Source organism: Monodelphis domestica, chromosome 5 (assembly GCF_027887165.1).
Source record: "Monodelphis domestica isolate mMonDom1 chromosome 5, mMonDom1.pri, whole genome shotgun sequence".
NCBI lineage: Eukaryota > Metazoa > Chordata > Mammalia > Didelphimorphia > Didelphidae > Monodelphis > Monodelphis domestica.
In genome coordinates this window covers 201,278,239-201,299,759 of record NC_077231.1, presented here as the reverse complement: position 1 = coordinate 201,299,759, position 21,521 = coordinate 201,278,239, and the positions used below count along the sequence as shown (strand labels likewise).

Here is a 21,521-nt window from a genome sequence, read left to right as displayed (position 1 = left end):
GATAGTGTGTTTATGGGCAGCAGCATAGATGAAATTTTGTCCGACTTAAATTCTGGTTGCCCCCAAGGGGAATTAGCTTGATGGAGCCTGACCAGAGCCCCAGAATGAACCTTGCCAGTGCGCCTTTAATTAGTGAGCAGAGCCCAGTAGAACACTTCCCTCCGGTTCCCCCCACCCCCATCCCTTTCAGGCGGTCCCAGTCCCCAGGCTGGCGCTAAGCAGCAGCATGTGGTTACCATGGTGATGGCTGGGGCATGGATCTGGCTAAAGGGAGTTCTCAGCAGCAGGAACTCAAATGACTCAATGGGGAAGGGGTCAAGGAGGCCTGGGGGGGGGGGGGCGGTGCTGGCTGAGGCCCTCCCTCTTCCCTCTCCCGTGGCAGGAGGAAGACAACCTTAGGGGTGGTAGATCTGGCTGGGGATGGAGAAGGAGGCAGGGCTGTGGAAGTTTGGGCCACCAGAGATAGTATCAGGTTGGGCCACGAGGTACAAAGTTGTTTTTCTGAGGGGCCTCTTGGAATAGCAAAGCACAGGTGACACTAAAGGCCAATTCATTTTCAGGGACCCTTTCCCATATTCCTCTCCACTCTCATGGTTCCCTCTTTGGGGGATCCTTTCCTGCCTCCTCCCTTCCCTCTTACTTCTTTCAGGGACCCTTTGTCACCCCTCCATAGGCACATATACCATTCCCTCTTTCAGGGACCCTTTGTCACCCCTCCATAGGCACATATACCATTCCCTCTTTCAGGGACCCTTTGTCACCCCTCCATAGGCACATATACCATTCCCTCTTTCAGGGACCCTTTCCCACCATCCCCTCTTCTGTTTCAGGGACCTCTCCCAGCCTTCTTCCCTTAACTGAGGCTCAACTCTGCCTGCAGACAACACTTTTTGATAAATGATCTCTTTATTTCTGTTGAGCCCACATTCTTATTCTCTTGGGACTGGTTTTTTTCTTCCTTTTTACATGTCTAATTCTAATCGAGATCCATAACTTTTTGCTAAGTAGTCCCGACACAGCAAAACTAAAAATAGCAAGTACAGAATTAGAGATGTCTATTATCCCAATGTAATTCCATTTATAAGCCTATAATTATATGGAGAAAGAGGAAAACCTGAGGGACCAGAAGGTGTCTTCCTCTCATCCAGAAATATTCGGGGTCTGTAGCAGCAAAAGCAAATGAATACCAATTTTTTATTTTAAATTAGGCTCTGAATATCACCTCTGAACCTTCCTCCTGGAGCCATTTCTCCCTGAACCAGTCTTTTTATTCCATTTGTCCCACTAGAATATTCTGGCAGGTCTCTTCCTTTCAGGAAAAAGACAGAAAGCATCAACGGCATTTGTTGGTCAGTAAATTGGAGATGATACTGCCTGGAGTAGCACCAATCTGCCACAGAATACTTAGCACAGTGCCTAGCACATAGTAGATCCTTAATATAAACACTGAAGTGTGTAATGTGCTTTATAGACCTTAAAATGCTATATAAATATAATTTTGTTGTTATTATTATCAATATATCTCTGAGAAATGATTTCATTGATGTGGGTCTACCTACACAGATTATAGCTTCTCTATAAACTTTGGCCTTTCAGTATTAAAATTCATTACCCTGGGGGCAGCTGGGTGGCTCAGTGGATTGAGAGCCAGTCCTGGGTTCAAATCTGACCTCAGACACATCTCAGCTGTGTGACCCTAGGCAAGTCACTTAACCCCCACTGCCTAGCCTTTACCACTCTTCTGCCTTAGAACCAATATACAGTATTGATTCTAAGATGGAAAGTAAGAGTTTAAAAAAATTTTCATTATCCTATAGCCACACCAATAATAGCTAACCCCACTTAACTAGACTGGCCCTCAGATGACAGACCTCCAGTCCTTCTCTTGGCCAGCACTTCCCAGCTTTGGGAAATCTTGAGTTTTGTTCTGCTTAACTCAGAGTCACCTCCATGTTGCAAAAGGCATCAAAGGAGGAGGATTTTAGTGGTGGATGAACTTCGCGTTACCCATTTTGTATTATAGTTAACTCAAAGCTGAGAAAACATCTGTTGAGTACCTACTGTGTACCAGGCTAGTTACTGTGGATGCTACACAGATGAATAAAACAGCCTCCCTTTGTGTTCTTCATGTAGCTGGCTATCAGGACATCTTCCTGGGGACTCACTCCTTTGGAGGCGGAGTGGTAGAGTGAAAATTGCAGGGGATCTAAGAGGTAGAGAACCTGAGTTTAAATTTAAGCTTTGATATTTACTCACTGTGTGACCTTGGGTAAGTCATTTGTTTTCTAGAAGAACCAGTTTTCCTATTTATAAAATGCTGGCAATATTTGAACTACCTACCTCATAGAGTTGTTGTGAAAATTAAAGGGGAATGTTTAGGAGCTGCTTTTTTTAATGTAATTTTTAAAAATGAATAAATTTTTTTTTCTCCATTTACCTCTCATTAGGGAAAAATAAAAGAAAAATAAAATCCTTATAAATAATAAGTTAAACAAGGCAAATTCTTTCACTGGCCACATCCAAAACATATCTTCGATTGTACCCTGAATCCATCTTGTTTCCAACAGAAGTTATATAGAATACTTTTGTCATTGGTTCTCTGGAATCATAGTTAATCATTGCATAGTAGAGTGTCAGGCCAGGAAGACTCATTTTTCTGAGTTCAAATCTGGCCTCAGATACTTACCAACTGTATGATCCTGCGCAAGTCACTTAACCCTGTTTGCCCCAGATTCCTCATTTGTAAAATGAGCTGGAGAAGGCAATAACAAACCACTCCAGTATCTTTACCAAGAAAACCCCAAATGGGATCACAAAGAGTGGGACATGACTGAAAAATAGTTGATCATCAACTGATCAGTATTCCTAAATCTTTCAAAGCATGTAAACTGCTTTATGATTGTAAAAGCTGTGTATTATTATCTTATAGATATACCTAAGCTGTGAAAGAGAGACAGACAGACAGGGAAAGAGAGACAGATATAGAGAGAGGGGGAGAGGCAGAGGGAGAGGGAGAGGGGGGAGAGAGAGGGAGAGAGACAGACAGAGAGAGACAGACAGGCAGAGAGACAGAGAGAGAGAGAGACAGACAGAGACAGACAGACAGGCAGGCAGAGAGAGAGACAGAGAGACAGATTGGCAGGCAGAGAGAGAGACAGAGAGACAGAGACAGACAGACAGACAGGCAGAGAGACAGAGACAGAGAGAGACAGACAGACAGAGAGAGACAGAGACAGAGAGAGACAAAGACAGACAGGCAGGCAGAGAGAGACAGAGACAGACAGACAGACAGGCAGAGAGAGAGAGACAGAGACAGAGAGAGACAGACAGAGAGAGAGAGAGACAGAGAGAGACAGACAGACAGACAGACAGGCAGGCAGAGAGAGACAGAGAGACAGAGACAGACAGGCAGAGAGAGAGACACAGAGAGAGAGACAGAGAGAGACAGACAGAGAGAGAGAGAGAGACAGAGAGAGAGAGAGACAGAGAGACAGACAGGCAGAGAGACAGAGAGAGAGAGAGAGAGAGAGAGAGAGAGAGAGAGAGAGAGAGAGAGAGAGAGAGAGAGAGAGAGACAGAGAGAGAGAGAGGGAGAGGGAGAGACAGAGAGAGAGAGAGACGGAGAGGGAGAGAGAGAGAGAGAGAGAGGGAGAGACAGACAGGCAGAGAGAGAGAGAGAGACGGAGAGGGAGAGAGAGAGAGAGAGAGAGGGAGAGACAGACAGGCAGAGAGAGAGAGAGAGAGAGAGAGAGACAGAGAGAGAGAGAGAGAGAGAGAGAGAGAGAGAGAGAGAGAGAGACAGAGAGAGAGAGAGAGAGAGGGAGGGAGGGAGAGAGATGTGAAAATTTTTATGTAAGTCAATGTCTTCTCTGGGTCCATTGATCTATAATCAGTCATCCATCCACCTGAGTCAGCTGGAAAAGACTAGAATTCAATCTGGAAGAACAAATACTAAAGTGGGATCAGGAGATGTGGGTCCAAGTCCCACTTCTGCCATTAACTGGCTCTTTGCTCTGGAGATAATCCGTTTATTTTTCTTAGCCTCACCTTCCTCTGTAAAATGAAAGAGTTTGTATTAGATGGTTGTAAAGTACTTTTCTGCCTCAAAATTCCATGAATCCTTGTTAAACTAAAAAATCCTTTTATAGAGGCAGCTAGATAGTACCATGAAAAGAGCACCAGACCTGGTCTAAACCTGGATAGAGCCTCTAGTCTGGAGTTGGGAAGTCTTGGGTTCAAACCTCACCTCAGACACTTCCTAGTGTGAGACCCTGAGCAAGTCACTTTACCCCAAGTACTTAGCCCTTACTGCTCTTCTTTTTTAGAACTGATACTAAGAGAGAAGGTAAGGGTTTAAAGAAAAATCACTGCTCTATGCCCCTTTCCCCTAGGTACAACATAAGAAGGAGGAGGAAATCTAAAGGCTCTGCCAAATTTACTTGGAAAATACACAGAAGATTCTTGCTTTGGGGAAAGGCTCATCCTAGAGGGTGCAGAAGTCAATTGTTACATTTTCAGTGTGAGCATTTACACCTTGGCAATCAGCGGCAATATAAATCAGATCTTAAATTATTGTTTTGTGGATTGTCTAGGCTTAAGTAATGCAGAAAATGTTACACTATAAGTGTATCCAGAGCACATTTTCCCTCCCCAGAGATGCAGTTGTTAAACATTTGCCAGCACACCCATATGCTTATCCATCCCTCCAGAGAGGGAAGTAAGACAAAACCGAGGGCTGGCTTGGTGCCTGTGGCCTTCAGAGGCGAGGTGGCAAAGAGCCAGCATGTCTGGAGCCCGGGGCAACCCCCTGGTAACTCCCAGATCAGGGAAGAAGACACCATCCAGTGTGGGCTTAAAAGCCTCCTGGAAAGAAGCTGAGTGCTTGGCTTCCTCCCACAATTTAAAGCATGAGGCAGGGGAGGGTAGACTCTGAGGGTAAGCCCTTTTCTGGAATCCCTATTCCTCCAGTTTTTCAGAGCCCCATTATTTAGTTTGGGACATGAATTTAGGGATTTGGTCACTCCTACTCCAGGATGAAGGCAAGATCAGTGTAGAAGAAGAATGGGAGAAAATGTTAGGGATCAACTGCATAAAAAGCCTTTAGGATAAGCCCCTTAGAGGAACTAGGTATCTCAGTGGTTAGAGATCCAGTCCTGGGTTCAAATCTAGCCTCCGACACTTCTACCCTGTGACCCTGGGCAAGTCACTTAACCCTAATTGCCTAGCCCTTACTACTCTTCTGCCTTAGAACTAATATTTAGTATGGGTTCTATGATAAAAAATAAGAGTTGGTTTGGTTTTTTGTTTTTTAGGGGAAAGCTCCTTAGCCACAGGAATATCTTTTCCAAACTTTGTACCTTTTCCAGTGCCCACCATAGTATTCCATACAGAATAGGTGCTTACACATGGAAGAAGTGCCCACATCAAAGAGACCTCAGATCCTTTGAAATATGTTTTTTTTCCTACTTTTTTACATTTTCTACCAAGATTATCAAGCACTTACTTTGTGGAGAGTCCTGGAGGAGGTAAGAAATTTGGATAAAATATAATCCTTCATGCAGGTCCCTGAATTTCAGAGAATAATAATTCAGATTCCTGACTCTGAGACAAACTCATTTACTTCTTGAGCCTTAGAATACAGTGTTGTTGACATTTACATCTAGGGGTGACATATTCTTTGTGTACTCAAGTCTCCAGGGTAGTCATTTTTCTTCCTTATCTCCTAGTTTCAGTGGCAGAATATCTTGGGGCATTGTTTCTTTTTCTTTTCTTTTTTTCTTTAAAAAAATCCTTACATCCTGTCTTTGTATCAGTTCTAAGATAGAGGAGAGGCAAGGGCTAGGCAATGGGGTAAGTGACTTGCCCAAAGACACATAGCTAGGAAGTGTCTGAGGCCAAATTTGAATCCAAGTCCTACTGATTCTTTGCCTGGCACTCTATCCACTCTACTACCTAGCTGTGCCTGATTTTCTTTATTTCAAAATCATTACCTTCAGTCTTAGATCAATACTATGTATTAGTTCCAAGGCAGAAGAGCAGGAAGGGCTAAGCAATGGCGTCAAGTGACTTGCCCAGGGTCACACAGCTAGGAAGTATCTTGAGGCTAGGATTGGACTTGGGACCTTCGGTCTCTAGTCCTGGCTCTCTATCTACTGAGCCATCTACCACCCCCACCCCCAATTGTTTCTTTAGTGGCTCTTTGAATGATGCCTCCTTAAAAGAATGAACTAGTCAGTGGGTGTTATTCATGACCCAACACCAGTCACCTTAAGAAGTGGACTGGTTGGCCGTTTTTGTACTTGGCACTGGTGGCATGTGGTCATGAGAAGAACACTGGAGTTAGAGCTCCTGGGGATTAATCCTGGCTCATTTATTTATTTCTTGACCCTACATGGCCAATAGCCTCCCTGGGCCACAGTTCCATCTAAAATGACTAAATGATTTCTAGACTACGTGCCACAATCTTTCAGCTTCATTCTTCACAATTTGCCCACTTTGGGTTCCCCAAGTTCTAAAGGGAAGGGGGTAAAGCTAACATTGTAGCTCAAAGCCCTGACGTTGCTGGATGTTGTTTAGCTTGATATACATTCCATCTTGAAACATACCCAGTGTTAGTGAGCAAGAGGAAGATGGACTACAGCAAGAGCGCAGCATGGGAGAATAGAGCAAAAGCAATGGATTTCCAGTCAGTGGACCTAGCTTACAGCCACAGCTCTACCATTTGTATGATATTGGTCAAGTCAGTTCATCTGTTTAAGGTCCAGTTTCCCTATCCATGAAATGATGTTGGGTTGGATTAGAACAGGGCTTCTTAACTTGAGTCTGTGAACATTTTTTGTTTTTAAGTATTTGGGACTACATTTCATTATAATTGGTTTCTGTTGTAATCCTATATATTTTATTCATTTAAAAATGTCATTCTGAGATGGGGTCCATAGGTTTCACCAAAGGGGTCAGTGATACACACAAAAAAGCTTAGGAATTCCAAGACCAGGGACAGCTAGGTGGAGACGTGGATAAAGCAATGGGCTTGGAACCGAGATTCATCTTCTTGAGTTCAAGTCTGGCCTCAGACACTTACTAGCTATGTGACCCAGGCAAGTCAAATAACACTGTTGGCCTTAGTTTCCTCATCTATAAAATGAGCTGGAGAAGGAAATGTCAAACTACTCTAGTATCTTTGACAAGAAAACCCCAAACGGGGTCTAGGACTAAAGTGACTGAACAACATTTGTCTCCAGGGGGAAAAGAAAAGAATCTGTTGTCCAGATGGTATAAAGTCTGACAACTCCAAGTTCAAAGACCTTTGTATGATTCCTCTGTGGCATCTTCATTTTTGCTGGTATTAGGACTGAAGGTATGAACTTCTAGGACTCTCCCTAGATTTGGAACCTAGCCCTGTTGTTATCCCTGAGTGGCAGATGGAACCAGAGGGTATCAGGGCAGGGGCAAGCTCCTTAATTCATATTGGGTGTGTACCTCAACCCTTCAGCCTCTGCATGTGGCTGATAAATAAGTATTTTCTCTGTCCATTTTTTCTCTTCCTACTCCACACCCAACCTTTGCATTTCACCAATGCAGGGAACAAGGGAGTATTAGATACTTCTGAACTGGGAATCTTATAGACAGTTTCCAGGATCCTGGAAGGACTAATTTGGGTCAAGGGATCCTGAAAAGATATCACTTCTAAACAATTAACAGCTTGTCCAGATGTATATAGGAGGGTTGTTTCAATCAATCAACAAGCATGTATTAAGCATTAGTATTATGCATAACTTGGTGCATAGAAAGACTAAAAAAAAGTCCTCATCCTCAAAGAGTTTTCCAAATATGAGTGAAGATAACTATATATAATATATATATATATATAGGTATCTACAAAATAAGTATGAGGTAATTTTTTGAGGGGAAAGGCACTAAGTAGCTATGGAATCAAGAAAGACTTCGTGTGGAAAGAGGCACTTGAAATGATTTTTGAAAGAAACTGGGATTCTAAGAGGCCGAGATAAGGAATGAGCACATACCATAGAAAGGAGACAGACAGTACAAAGGCATGGAGATGGTCTCAAGCATTCCTAAATAAAAGGAATCAAATAAGGTGCTTCTGGTCCAGACTACCTTTTCTGAGAGGACCAGAGTCAGACTCTGGGTAATTCATAGGGATGGAGCTTCTATGGAAACAGTGGCCATCCTAGCTGTCCTCCTAATATGTTCTAGGCACAGACACAAATAGCATCCACATACTCCTTTCCCCCCACCTCCAACAGGCCAGAGCATACTCTGGTTGTGAAATGAGCTGCCAACACTTGGAGTCATTGGGTTCTGTAGGCATAAAGGTCTAGAGCTGTGTTGGTGAACCTATGGCATGTGTGCCAAAAGAGGCTGGCTCCCTTCCCCCTCTCCACGTTTACCTGAGGACATTTCTCCCATCACCTACCCCTCTGTCCAGCAGCTCAATGGGAGTGCTTCCTCCCTTCCTTGTCTGGGGTAAAGGGGAAGACTCACATATGGCATAATGGTTGCAGTTTGGACACTGTCTCTAAAAGGTTCACCATCACTGGTCTAGAGTCTTCCCAATTGATCATAGTTAGAGCTGGAAGGGATCACCTTTGAGTCATCTCCAAACTCCTCATTTTACAGATGAAGACTGAGGTTCCAAGATTAAATAATTAATCCAAGGTCACATAGCTAATAAGTGGCAGAAGTGCAGTGTGAATCTAGGTTCTTTGATGACAAATCCAGCATTGTTTCCATTGTCCCATGCTGGTAGAATAACTGAACACTGTGTGAGAAAAAGAGCAAAAACCATTCCATGGAAGATGAATGGGAGGACTGATATTCTCTTATCTTTCACCTAGAGCCCCAGATGAATGGAGTGAAGACCATGGCCATGGGACCGGGAAATAAGAGAATTACATATGTGTGTATATGCATAATATATGTAAGCATATATGCATGCATACATATATATATATTTTGAGGTATGTATATGTGCCCTTTAGAAAGGTCATCACTCCACAGTCAAGGTCACAAGGATTTATTTCTAGAAACAGAGACTGATGTCTAGTGCTAGTCATATTACTTACCATTAAATAGCTATTAGATAGGAGTTCATCTTTCTTAAAGAGAGAAGCACAGAAAAGGAAATTCTGGGTTATGCTGAAAATTGGAGAGAGAACTGAAGACCCTCTAGGATTTGACTTCTTAGGCTAAGGTAGATTTGAGGAAAAGCGGTCATTAGTCTGACTCAAATTTGACCCCCAATTTGGCTACGCCAAGTTCCTTCTGCTACTGAACAGACTGTTTCCTTACTAGGGTGAATGGGTCTGAGGAGCTAAGCTCTCTCCCTAGTCAGAAGCCTCTCAAACCCAACTGACAGAGAGAAGGGGGAAAGTACAGAGGCTACAAGAAGCATGAACTAAAAGCGAAACAAAGTACACTCACTGAGCTGTGTCCACAGGAAGCGAACAGCTGTGGCTTAGAGGCTGCTGAGGAGTCCACGGGGGACGTAGGGCAAAGAAGAGTAGATTAAGTTAGAATGTGAGCTAGGGGACCCATTGCCTCCAGCACAAGAGTCATCCAAAGCTGGCAGTGTGTGGGCATCAGGGAGAGAGATTTCATTTGTCACTTATGTGGAAAAACAGAGGTAAAGAATTCTTAGCCCCGACTATGTAGTGAAAAGGGATTTCCTTTTACTCTTCCATACCTCTCCTCCTCTCTTCACCCCTCCACCCCCAGCTTGAACTAGAGGCTTATAAGTACAAATCCTTGAATGGCTTATTAATTAGTCATACCCCAACCATAGGCATGCACTTTATTTACCCAGAGGTAACAAAGTAGAATAGACAAGGCATTGGATGGAGACTCAGGAAACTTCAGTTCTCAGCTTTGCCTTTGCCCCTAGTGCCATTAGTGTGACATCTGCAAAGCCCTCTATGGGCCTCAATATTCTTATCTGTGAAATGAGTGGGGTTGACTAGCTTATCTTTAAGGTTCTTTGCAGGTCCAAAATGGTATGACTAAACCTGTCATGTGAAACTCAGTCCTAAACTTCTTTCTGTGAATTAGCTGAACTTCAATCCCTCTGAGCCACTGGACTTTTTTCCTAGGGCCTGCAGGAGCTAATTCCACTCTGATGCCGAGTCCCAACACTTATCATTTATTTTCCCTATCTGTCTTACATACTCAGATCTAGTTGAAGCTTTTCTTTGGTTGGTTAGAGTTTTGGTCTGGGTTTTTTTTTTTCCTTCTGGAAACTTAATTTAGACTCACCCATCCTCTGTATCCCAGCTCTGAGCTCTAGGACCTAGTTAGAGTTGGGCTTAGACAAAGGGAAAAGTCCCCAAAAGAGGCAGTTTCAGAGATGTGAGAGATATACTAGAATGGCCAAAGCGGGGAAGAAGTAGTTCAGGTACTCTCTGTGGGACATTCCAGAACATGGCTTCTTTCTAGGAGATCCATCAGGCATTTTGGGAGCTGAGATACTAGATCTTCCCTCCAAATTTTGAGTAGCAAGCCTAGACAGGGTACTATTTCTGTCTCTTCCCAGACTTAGCCTTGTAGCTATATATTTTTCCCCTTTCTGGATTCCAGACCTTGCCAAATCTTTCCAACTCCAGCTAACCAATAGGAATTTTGCCTGGACCCCTAGCTGCGTGCCCCAAAGGCACAGGCCTCCTCTAAATCAGCCTAAAATGGCTAAGAACCCTGGACGGCAGCAACCTTGTGCTGGGAAAGAGAAGGCAACAGGTGAGGCAGGTGAAACACATTTATATCCTGAGGCAATTCCTGTTCTAGGCCACAACGGAGGTTAGGCAGCCAAAAAGGGAAGATTTCCACCCCACAGCATAGAATCCCCTCTTCTACGGGAAAGCCATTTCTTCGCTTCCCTTTTCCCAAAGTGCGGTCTCTCCCCGATTGCAAGCCGGGAAGTCCCTGGTTCTAACCTCAGGACTGATTAGCGACCCCCTTCTTTGACTTGGGTTACACAGATGGTTCCCTCGTATCAAAATCAGCTCTCTGGCCAGACGCAACCCCATTAGGTTCTTTGGGGATCAAAGGTTCCACCACAATGTTGCCTAGATCCAATACCGGCTTCGTGCCGCCCCCTCCACATCGCCTCGCATTTCTGCTGGAATTAAATGATCCCAAGTACCTATCTCCAGAGAAAAGGATTACAGGGCTCCTCGTCGCACTCCATTCTCCCCGAGCTGGGCATCCTGAGAGAGCCCTGGTTGCCTTTCCCTAGCCACAGATCAGAGACAGCCTGATTTCCCGTCTTCAGATCGCCTCCCAACACCAAGTGCACCATCTCCGGACCGAGACTCACCCAAAAAAGCATGTTGAAGAAAAAGAGCAGGTATTTCACCACCGGGCTGACGAAGGTGAACTCCTCTCCATAGACTGCCGGCGCTGGCCCCGATCTCCGGGCCATGGCCCCGCCGCTGCCTCCCCCGGGGGGCCTATTTCCCCAGTGACTGCCCGGCCCACCTGCTTACACCGTGCCCAGAGACATAGGAATTGCGCGCCCTGGAAGGCAGCTGAACCGCGGCGGAACGTCCCCAGGAACGGAAGGAATGTCTTTGAGAACGGCTGGAACACAGCCTCAAGCTAGCGCCAGCAACCAAAGCAACCCCGATACTCCGCGACCAGAGGACCACCCCCTCCCCTCCCCGCACCCAGGCAACTTGGTCCGCCCCAAGCGGGCGCCCATTGGCACAGTTGCCAGCCGTCTGGTTTTTCATTGGACTGTCGCTGATGTCACTAAATACCCAGCCATTCCCTCTTCTCCGAGAGGAGAGGGGAACACCTGTTCTGTGAGGGATAACTTCTTAAAGGGTCAGTAGTTTTCCCTGGCTTCCCAGAAAAGGGAAGGGCCAGAGCTGCAGCTGCTCGAGTGGAAAGAGGTGAGGGGGAGGAAAGGTACCCAGCGTGTCCGGCCAGCCGCCCACACTACCCAAATAATAGCGCACACATATAGTCCAGTCTCCAGTTACTTTTAAAGAACCTACTATGTGGTGGGGAATCCATGAGAAGAACGAGACACTTCTGGGAGTTTACAATCCAAACGGGGAGACTAGAGCAATTAAATCCAACCAACACTTAGAAGCTCTCCCAATGTGTAAGATGCTATGCTAGGTCCTCTCACGGAGCTAATATACAGGAAGCCATTTGAGAAATTTTATGAAGAAGTTGTTTGGTATTGACTTAAAATACAGAATTCAGAGAAGAAAAATCAGTAATAGTGTTGGAGAAAGATTAATTGAAAAGGTATATAAAGCAGTTAGTGAGCAGGTAGGGGCTCAGTCTGGGTCTGAAGTCAGGAAGATATCATCCTGAGCCAAATCGAGCCTTACTAGCTGTGTGGCCCTGGGCAAGTCACTTAACACTGTCTCAGTTCCCTGATTTATAGAATGAGCTGGAGAAGGAAGTTGCAAATGATTCCAGGATCTCTGCCAAGAAAACTCCAAATGGCTAAAACAACCAAACAACAGAAATAAACAGTTTAGGGGGAAAAGGGGAAAGCATTTATTGTGTCAGGAGCTTTACAAACATAATTTCATATGAACCTCAAAACAATCATGGGATGTAAGTGCTACATTGATCCCCACTTTATGTTTAAGGAAACTAAGGCAAACAGGTTCAGTGGTTTGCCCAACGTCACATAGTAAGAATCTGAGGTGGAATTTGAATTTAGGTCTCCTTGACTCCAGACCCCAAAATCTACCCACATTGCCACCCATGGACTGGAAGTCAGGAGCTCTTGGTTCTAGTCCTGGCTCTGCCACTACTGAGGACCCAGGAAAGTTACTTCCCCACTCTGTTCCTTAGTTTCCTCTGAAAGGGGGTGATCTTTAAAACCATGGTCTTAATATCAGAAAAGGAACAACAATGAAGTGTAAAGCTAAAAGTTGCAGATGTGACTGCACCAAGGATTCTCTCCATGAAACAACTAAGTCCCTTGAATCACTCAGAAAGGAAACAGGAAGAAGAAGAATGGGCAGCTCCTCAGAATGACCTTTAAAAATCAGTTCACAAAGTTCTGTCTAGAGACTCAAACAGAAACCTAGCTCCCACTGGCCAAGCAGAAGCAGCATGGAGCTGGAGAAAGGGAAACTGCAAAAACCTCATGGAGGTGTGACAGTGGGAAGATAATAACAATTGCCACAAAAAAAGAGGTCTGGTCTGAACTCTGGGAACAAGACTTGTTGAACCAGTTAAGTACTAGGTGTCTTGGCCAGAAGCTGTGCTGTCAAAACATTCCTTCTCCCAGGCTCTACTCTTCAAAAGATCTGAGTTCTTTATCTCCTTTCTCCCCTTCAGCTCATTGGGAAGTTGATTTCTCATCCTCTGGAGAAAGGGAGATGGAGAGTTTATCCTTTTTTAGTTTTAAAAGTTTACTTAAAAAAATAAACCGTGGTAAGCATGTAATTTTCTAGTGGAGTATACTTATTAGGATTAGCCATCTGCCTGGATAGTTTTACCAGTGTGTGACTGGTGTGCATGCATGCTACAGCTTCTTGGAGCCACAACTGAGAGATGGGTGACAGGTAGGTAGCAAAGGTGAATGAGCTGCCCTTGAAAGGGCCCAGCAAGTCCCTATGCCAGAGGTGCTGAGAGTAGTTGACCCTCCAGTGAATTAGGGGGATATATATACTTCAAGCATGTAAAGACTTCCCCTGGCAGAGTGCAGAGATGAGAACATTTTGTTCCAACATCCATGAACGTGGTTGAAGCAGGCATTATGGAGTGCTTAGAGATTGGTCTGACATTGATGAGGTCTACTTAGTCCTGGGTCATTCACTGCCAGTTGTCCTGACTTTTGTCTTGCCACTGGACTTCAATGACTCTGGAAGAGAGAGTGAGACTGATGACTTTGTACAACTGCCTCATTGAAATCCAATTCACAAGCAAGTCAAGGCATCACCCCATGATGCCATTGGTCCTCTTCTAAAGGAAGGATGAACAATAATAATGGTGGTACTTATTGGGAACATTGTTGGGAGGAAGCCCCTGAAGGGGAAACATCCCCAGAGAAGTGACAGGGCTATATCTAAAGTTGAGGTGTTTTGCCAGAAGTACTGTCCCTGGCTGGGATTTCCAACAACAACAACAAAAAAAGAGATAAAGAAAATTACAGATTCTTTATTAGAACTTTCCAGAATAAAGGAGCATTTATACTAGGAAACCAAACTGAGCAATGATTCAGTAGTAAGATGGAGGGAATGAATAGGAATGACTGAATCACCCTAAGATCACACATTCTGTTAAATGCTGAGCTATGTAAAACCTGGAGGTTGAACTAAGGAGATTTCAACTCTAACATCCTTTGATTCTAGGTGAAATTTGAGTTAAGCTTTGAAATACAGTTAAAGTTTATATAGGTAGTTGGGAGAAGAAAAGGTGAAGAATATGAGAAAATATGTAAAGATAGGAACATGAAGATGGAGAGATATGTAAGGAAGAGAGAAATCTAACCTGAAGGTAGTAAAAAGAGTTTGTTAGGGAATAAAGTTGTTTTTTAGATTATGGATGACAACAAAAAAGAATGGAAGAAAAAATTATTAAACTGTGTAAAACTTTAACCCTGTGACTAGTAGGCCTATATCCCACAAAGAGATCAAAGAAAGAGGGGAAGGATCCATGTGTACAAAAATGTTTATAGAAGCTCTTTTTCTGATGGCAAAAGATTGAAAACTAAGGGAATACCCATCAATTTGGGAGTAGTTGTATAAATATACTGTTCTATTATGGAATGCTATCATGCTGTAAGGAATGAAAGGAATAGTTTCAAAAATCATGGGAAGACGCATGAACTGATGCAAAATGAAGTTAGCAGAACCTGGAAAACAATTTATGCAATAACAACAGTACTGTAAAGACAAACACTTAGGAACTTTGATCAATACAATGGAACCAAAGAATTTCAGAGGATTCATGATGAAACCTGCTATCTACCTTCAGATAGAGAGGTAATAGACTTAGAATGCAAATTGAAGTATATTTTTTTTGAAGTATATTTTTGAGGGGAGGGAAAGAACATGACTATTAAGAGAACTTGTTTTGCTTGGCTATGGTTGTGTGTTTTTTTAAAAATTAATTTAATGAGGGGCAGCTGGGCATCTCGGTGGATTGAGAGCCAGGTCTAGAGATGGGAGGTCCTAGGTTCAAATCTGGCCTCAGACACTTCCCAGCTGTGTGACCTTGGGCAAGTCACTTAACCCCCATTGCCTAGCCCTTACCACTCTTCTGCCTTGGAACCAATACACAGTACTGATTCCAAGACAGAAGGTAAGGGTTTAAAAATTTTAATGAATTAATTTAGAATATTTTCCCATGGTTACATGTTTCATGTTCTTTCCCTCCCTTCTTCCCTCTCCCTTCCCATTGGATATGGTTATATGTAATGGATTTGTGTTTTTTTTATTTCTCAGCAAGGTAGAAGCGAGGAAGTGTGAGGGAGAAAATTTGGAACTGAAAATAAAATTGAATTTAAAAATAGAAAAGGGACAGATTATGGATGACAATGAAAAACAGAAAAAAAGAGCTTGACTATATATGGTTCTTAGAGAGCCAGTGTAATTTATTTACTTGGGGAGTTTTCCCTAGATCTGGCCAAAGCAGATTACAGCAAGACTATTACTTTCCTCATGTTGGATGCTCTGTCTCTCAGTGAAGCCTAAAATTGTATGAGCTTTTAAGATAACAATAGCTGGCCTTTATAGAGACTTTATAGTTTTACAAATGATTTAGATGCAAAATTGTAAGGCAGTCAGTAGAGTAGAAAGAGTGCTGGATTTGGAGTTAGAGAATTTGAGTTCAAATACTAACTCTGCCCACTTGTGTGACCTTGAGCAAGGCATATAAACTCTTTGAGCCTGTTTCCTTGGCAATGAAACAAGGAATCAAACTAGATAATATTGAAGTTTCCTTTCAGACCCAAATCTTTGATCTTTGATCACTGCAAAAACCCAGTAAGATAAGCCCATTTTACAGATGATAAAATGGAGCAGCTCAGAGAGACTAAGTAACTTTTCCCCAAGGTTGCAGATCTCATAAATCATAGAGCTGGGATTTTAAACCAGGTTTTCTGACTTCAAATCCAGTACCCTTATACTCTGCCAAGTGGACAAAATCACAAAGATAATCAAGTTTAGGATAGAACCCAAATGTCTTGGTTTCCACTCTAGTACTCTTTCCAAGATCTAAAGTGATCTGTCTGTGTGTGTGTGATTGTTACTTGTACATGTAATTCTTTGAATTTATATTGTTTTTTATCCACTGAAACCTTAAAGTCTCCCTTGACCTATACTTGTACATTGTACTTGGTTATATGTAATGGATTTGTGTTTTTTGATTTCTCAGCAAGGTAGAGGAGAGGAAGTGTGAGGGAGAAAATTTGGAACTGAAAATAAAATTGAATTTAAAAACCTTAATTAAAAATTTTTTTAAACCTTAATTTCATCTTATTAGATTATTATTAGTCATCATTCTAGCCTGTCATCCACATGAAGGGCATAATAGGTCATAATGGAAGATCATAGCTTTGATGATATTTCATGTTTGTAAAGCAGGCACACTTTATCTCACATCACACTTCTGGTGGCAGAAGGCTTTCAGAGGAAATGAAGTACAACCTTCTCATTTTACAAATGAAGACATTTGCCCCTTTTCACATGACTAATTTAATTAGGTTGGCACTAGAAGCCAGATCTCCATATTCCCAGTCCAGGACCCTTTCCAAGACATATGTCTCAACATATAAAGATATTGTAGATGTGCTGTCATGACGAGCACAACCCTCATTTCATTTAATATACAGGACTCACATTTTAGTCCTTCTATTTATATCACATCCAGGCAAAAGCAGCTAGAAGAGCACTTGTATTCTGGATTTCTCACATAGTGAAGATGAATGAATAATCGTTAAAAGGACTGAACACCGACTTGTAATCAGAAGACCTGGCTCCAAGCCCCAGCTTCATACTTACTGTGTAATCGTAGGCAAGTCATTTATACTTGCCCAACCAGGTGAAAAACTAAGGCACAGATTTTCAAAGTGACCTGCCTAGTGAGGCCATGAAAGGGCTGAGATCACAACCCAGAGAAAATCAATCAGATCAAGAAAGAAAGATTAGATTGCTCGCTGAGGGCACAGAAAAACTGATTTTCCTTCAGGAGAAGCACCAGGGCAGATAATGATAATAATAGCTTCCATATATATAGTGTTTTATGGTCACAAAGTGCTTTCACGTACTAAATCATAGAATGTCAAAGTTAGAAGAGCCTTCTGAGGTATCTGGTCCAATCTCCCTATGCCTGAAAAAGGGTCCCCCTGTGCAATCTGCCCAAAAAGTACTTGAAGACCTCAAATAAAGGATAACCCACTCCCCCTCCAACGTAGCCCATTCCACTTTGGGAGAGCTCTGATTGATAGGAAATGTTTCTCTTTGTAACTTTTCCCATTTTTTTATTTAATTAAGAAAAATTTCCCATGGTTACATGATTTATGTTCTTTCCATCCCCTCCTCTTACCCCTCCTCCCATAGCCAATGCTCAATTCCACTGGGTTTTACATGTGTCATTGATCAAGACCTATTTCCCTATTATTGATATTTGCACTAGGGTGATCATTTAGAGCAGGGATCCCCAAACTACAGCCCTTGGGCCACCTGTGGCCCCCTGAGGCCATGTATCCAGGCCCCACCGCACTTCTGGTGCGGTGGAAGGTGGAAGGTGGAAGGGGCACCTCTTTCATTGGTGGTCAATGAGAGAAGCATTGTATGTGGCACCACAAAGCGTGGCATCGCTCACTTACAGTACTACTTCCGGTGACATAATCCTTAGAAGGCACAGCACAAAGGATTATGTGGCTGCACAATGGAAGATGTCAGCATAATGAGCGGTGATCTGGAGGAGGGGATTCCGCACTGTGTATACTGCTGCCCCATTAGGCTTAGGGTTAGGGTTAGGTTTTTATAGTCTGGCCCTCCAACAGTCTGAGAGACAGTGAATTGGCCCCCTGTGTAAAAAGTTTGGGGACCCCTGGCTTATAGTCTACATCCCCAATCATATCCCCATCTAACTGTGTGATCAAGTAGCTGTTTTTCTTCTGTATTTCTATTCCCACAGTTATTTCTTTGGATGTGGATAGTGTTCTTTCTCATACATCCCTCCAGGTTGTTCAGGATCACTGCATTGCCACTAATGGAGAAGTCTATTACATTTGATTGTACCACAGTGTATCAGTCTCTGTGTACAATGTTTTCCTGGTTCTGCTCCTCTCGCTCTGCATCACTTCCTGGAGGTTGTTCCAGTCTCCATGGAATTCCTCCACTTTATTATTCCTTTCAGCACAATAGTGTTCCATCACCAACATGTACCACAATTTGTTCAGCCATTCCCCAATTGATGGGCATCCCCTCGCTTTCCAGTTTTTGTCACCACAAAGAGTTCTCTTTGTAACTTTTACCCACTGTTCTTAGTCTGCCATGTGGATTCCAGCAGAGCAGGTCTAATAACTCTTCCACAGTCTTTATCTTATCTCCTGTTGATCTTCACAATAATCCTGTGAGGTGGATAGTAAAAGTATTATATACATTTAGTAAGTAAAGAAACTAAAGTGCAGGGAAGTTAAATGATTTGTTCACACTTGTACAGGTAATAATGATAACTTATGATTAAACTTCAAGGTTTCCAAAGCTCTTTCCCTGCAACAATCCTGTATAAATATTTGTATACCCATTTTATAGATGAAAAAAGAGGTTTAGAAAGAAGCACTCTAGATCATAGAGCAACCTAAGTCTTCTGTCAGTCAGTCAGGCTCATTCCTATATACTACTTTGTTCTACTCAGCTCCATAATTGACCTGGATAATTCTCCATAACTCTCAAAACAGTGGGACTCAGTGTTAATAAAAGTAGGGTTGTGGAGGGCAGTTAGATAGTGCAGTGGAAAGAACACTGAGTTTGGCTTTAGGAAAATTGAATTTTCCTGAGTTCAAATTTGGCCTCAGACACTAACTGTGTGACCATGGGCAGATCACTTAACCTGTTGGCCTCCGTTTCCTCATCTGTAAAATGAGCTGGAGAAGGAAATGGCAAATCACTCCAGTACCTTTGCTAAGAAACCCCCAAATGGGCTCATGAAGAGTCAGGCATGACTGAAAAACAACAGAGCATCAGAAATGGAGAAATGGAGAAAACAGGTGGAGGTGGCTGTGAGGATTAGACTTCTGCAGTTCAAGGAGAACTAGGTGGGCTATTTTTTTCCCCATTTTTAATAGTTATCCTTTAAAACATCATAAAAGAGCTGTCCAGACTGATTTAATTGATTGCGACTTGGAGATAATCATCATGCTGATTTAAAGAATGAGCTTTTATTTCTGCTTTCTTTTCCCAACAGTTTCCCCCCCTCTATTGTAGCTAGGCATCCTCCTTTTCCCTCATCTGACCTCTTCCCTGCAGACTTTTCGCCTTTTGCAAACTTGTTAGAATCATGGAATCGTCAACATTAAAATAGACCTCACCCTATTTACCTCAATTCAATAAGCATGAATTAAGCACTTGCTGCATATAGAGCACTTTGCTAAGGCCAGGTTGGGTTTGGGAGGGGAAAATATAAAGATTACCTAGGACATAGTCCTTACCCTCAGCATGGAATTTGCCAGCTGGTAATAGGATATGGCAAATGCACAGATTATCCCTAGTAAGCATATGGGGTAAATTCTTCTATGAAGTCCAAGCATTTTGGGAAAGGCCAAACTCAACAATAAATGTTGGTTTAATTGAATAAAAGTCATTAAGCAACTGAGGAAAGGCAGGGAAGATCAGAGACAACATGGCACTCACATTGCCTTTTTTAAAAGGGGGAATGCTAGTTCAGTATAGTGAGAGAAAAGCATTCCAGAGGTACAAGGCTGAGTTGGCATTGAATATAGGCAAAGATGAGTAAGAAAGCCAGTTTCAGGGCACCCAAGTGGCTCAATGGAGCCAAGCCTGGAGACCTTTGGTCCTGGATTAAAATCTGGCCTCAGACACTTTCTATCTGTGTGACCCTGGGCAAGTCATTTATTCATAATTGTTTAGTCCTTATCACTTTTCTGCCTTGGAACTGACACTTGGTATTGATTTTAAGATAGAAGGTAAGGGTTAAAAAAAAAAGAAAGCCGGTTTCACTAAAGCATATAGTGTAATATTGGATGCAGAGTAATATAACAGAAAGCTATAAAGGTAAAGTGTCCCCAAATAACAGAAAGAGTTGACACTTTAGAGGTCAGCAATTCCTTAATCTTATCTTCCTCTCCTTCTTTCCTTCAATAGACTTCTTTGTGGTGTCAGCTTTTTGTTATTTTTAATTTTCAAGTCTACCACTCTGAGCATGACCCAGAATCTCATTTCATACTTAACAGTCTTGGCTTAGGGATTCACTGGTTTTGTTTTTCTAACCCTTATTTTCTGTCTTAGTAACAACTCTTAAGACAGAAAGGCAACAAATGGAGTTAAATGACTTGTGCAGGGTCATATAGCTAGAAACTGTCTGAATTCAGATTTGAACTCAGACCCTCTCAACTCCAGGTCTGAGGCTTTATTTATTGGACTCTCTAGTTGCTTCATATGGGTTCACTGGTGCCAGAACTCTCAAGTTATTCAATGGACTTTTCTTGAGTGCCCTATGGTGAGTTATCTTTGCTTTCTTCTTTTTCTTTCTTTTTTTTTGTATGCTTGGACAATTTTTTCAGAACACAAAAATTTATTTTCTCTTCCTTCCAACCTTTCCCCTCCTAAAAAAAATACAAAAGAAAAACAAACCTCTTGTGCCAAACATGTGAAGTCAAGAAACATAAATTTCCACATTGGCTGTGTCCCAAAATGTGTGTCTCCTTCAAGCCCTTGTCCATTTCTCTGACAGGGAGAGAGTAGCATACTCCATTATCAGTATTTGGAATCATGGATGGTTATGCTGAACAGAGTTCTTAAGCCCTTCCAAGTTGTTTATTTTTATGATGTTTTTATTATTTTATAAATTGTTTTCCTGATTCTGCTGATTATACTCTCTTTCCTTCCAAGCAAATCTTTCCCCAGCTATGTCTGAAACCATTCATTTGAGTGGGTTTTTTGCTTGTTTTATAGAGCACAGTGGATGGGCTTCCAGATCTCTAGGCTTTTCAAGGTACATATGGGGCATCTTATGGATACCCAGTATGGTATCCTTATGTCCTTTCCCAATTATGTCATTCAGTTCCTGGAAATGTGTCACATGCTAATCAGAAGTAAGTCTTTAAAGGTTTGGTGTGTTTGCATTTAGCAAAATATTTGTGGGGTGTTTCTCAAAACTCTTGGTCATCTTCATTATAGATGGTTTATTGTTATTTTAGATTAGTTATATCTGACTCTTTTCTTGGCCCCATTTGAAGTTTTCTTGGCAAAGATACTGGAGTGGCATGCCATTTTCAGCTTATTTTACAAATGAGGAAACTGAGGCAAACTGAGTTCAGTGACTTGTTCAGGGTTACTCTGAGG

General features: G+C 42.5%; 1 protein-coding gene across 2 annotated transcripts in view; it reads right to left on the bottom strand.

Annotated features, from left to right (window-relative positions):
* The window catches only part of TSPAN33 (tetraspanin 33), a 28,481-nt gene extending 16,785 nt beyond the window's left edge, over positions 1-11,696 (bottom strand). The window contains exon 1 of one of the 2 annotated variants that reach the window (XM_001366730.4): positions 11,330-11,696. In XM_001366730.4, coding sequence (XP_001366767.1) covers positions 11,330-11,434 — 105 coding nt within the window. In that variant the 5' untranslated portion in view covers positions 11,435-11,696. The remainder of the gene's footprint in view (positions 1-11,329) is intronic. The other variant, XM_007504286.3, reaches the window with a different exon arrangement.
* Positions 11,697-21,521: the final 9,825 nt, after the last annotated feature.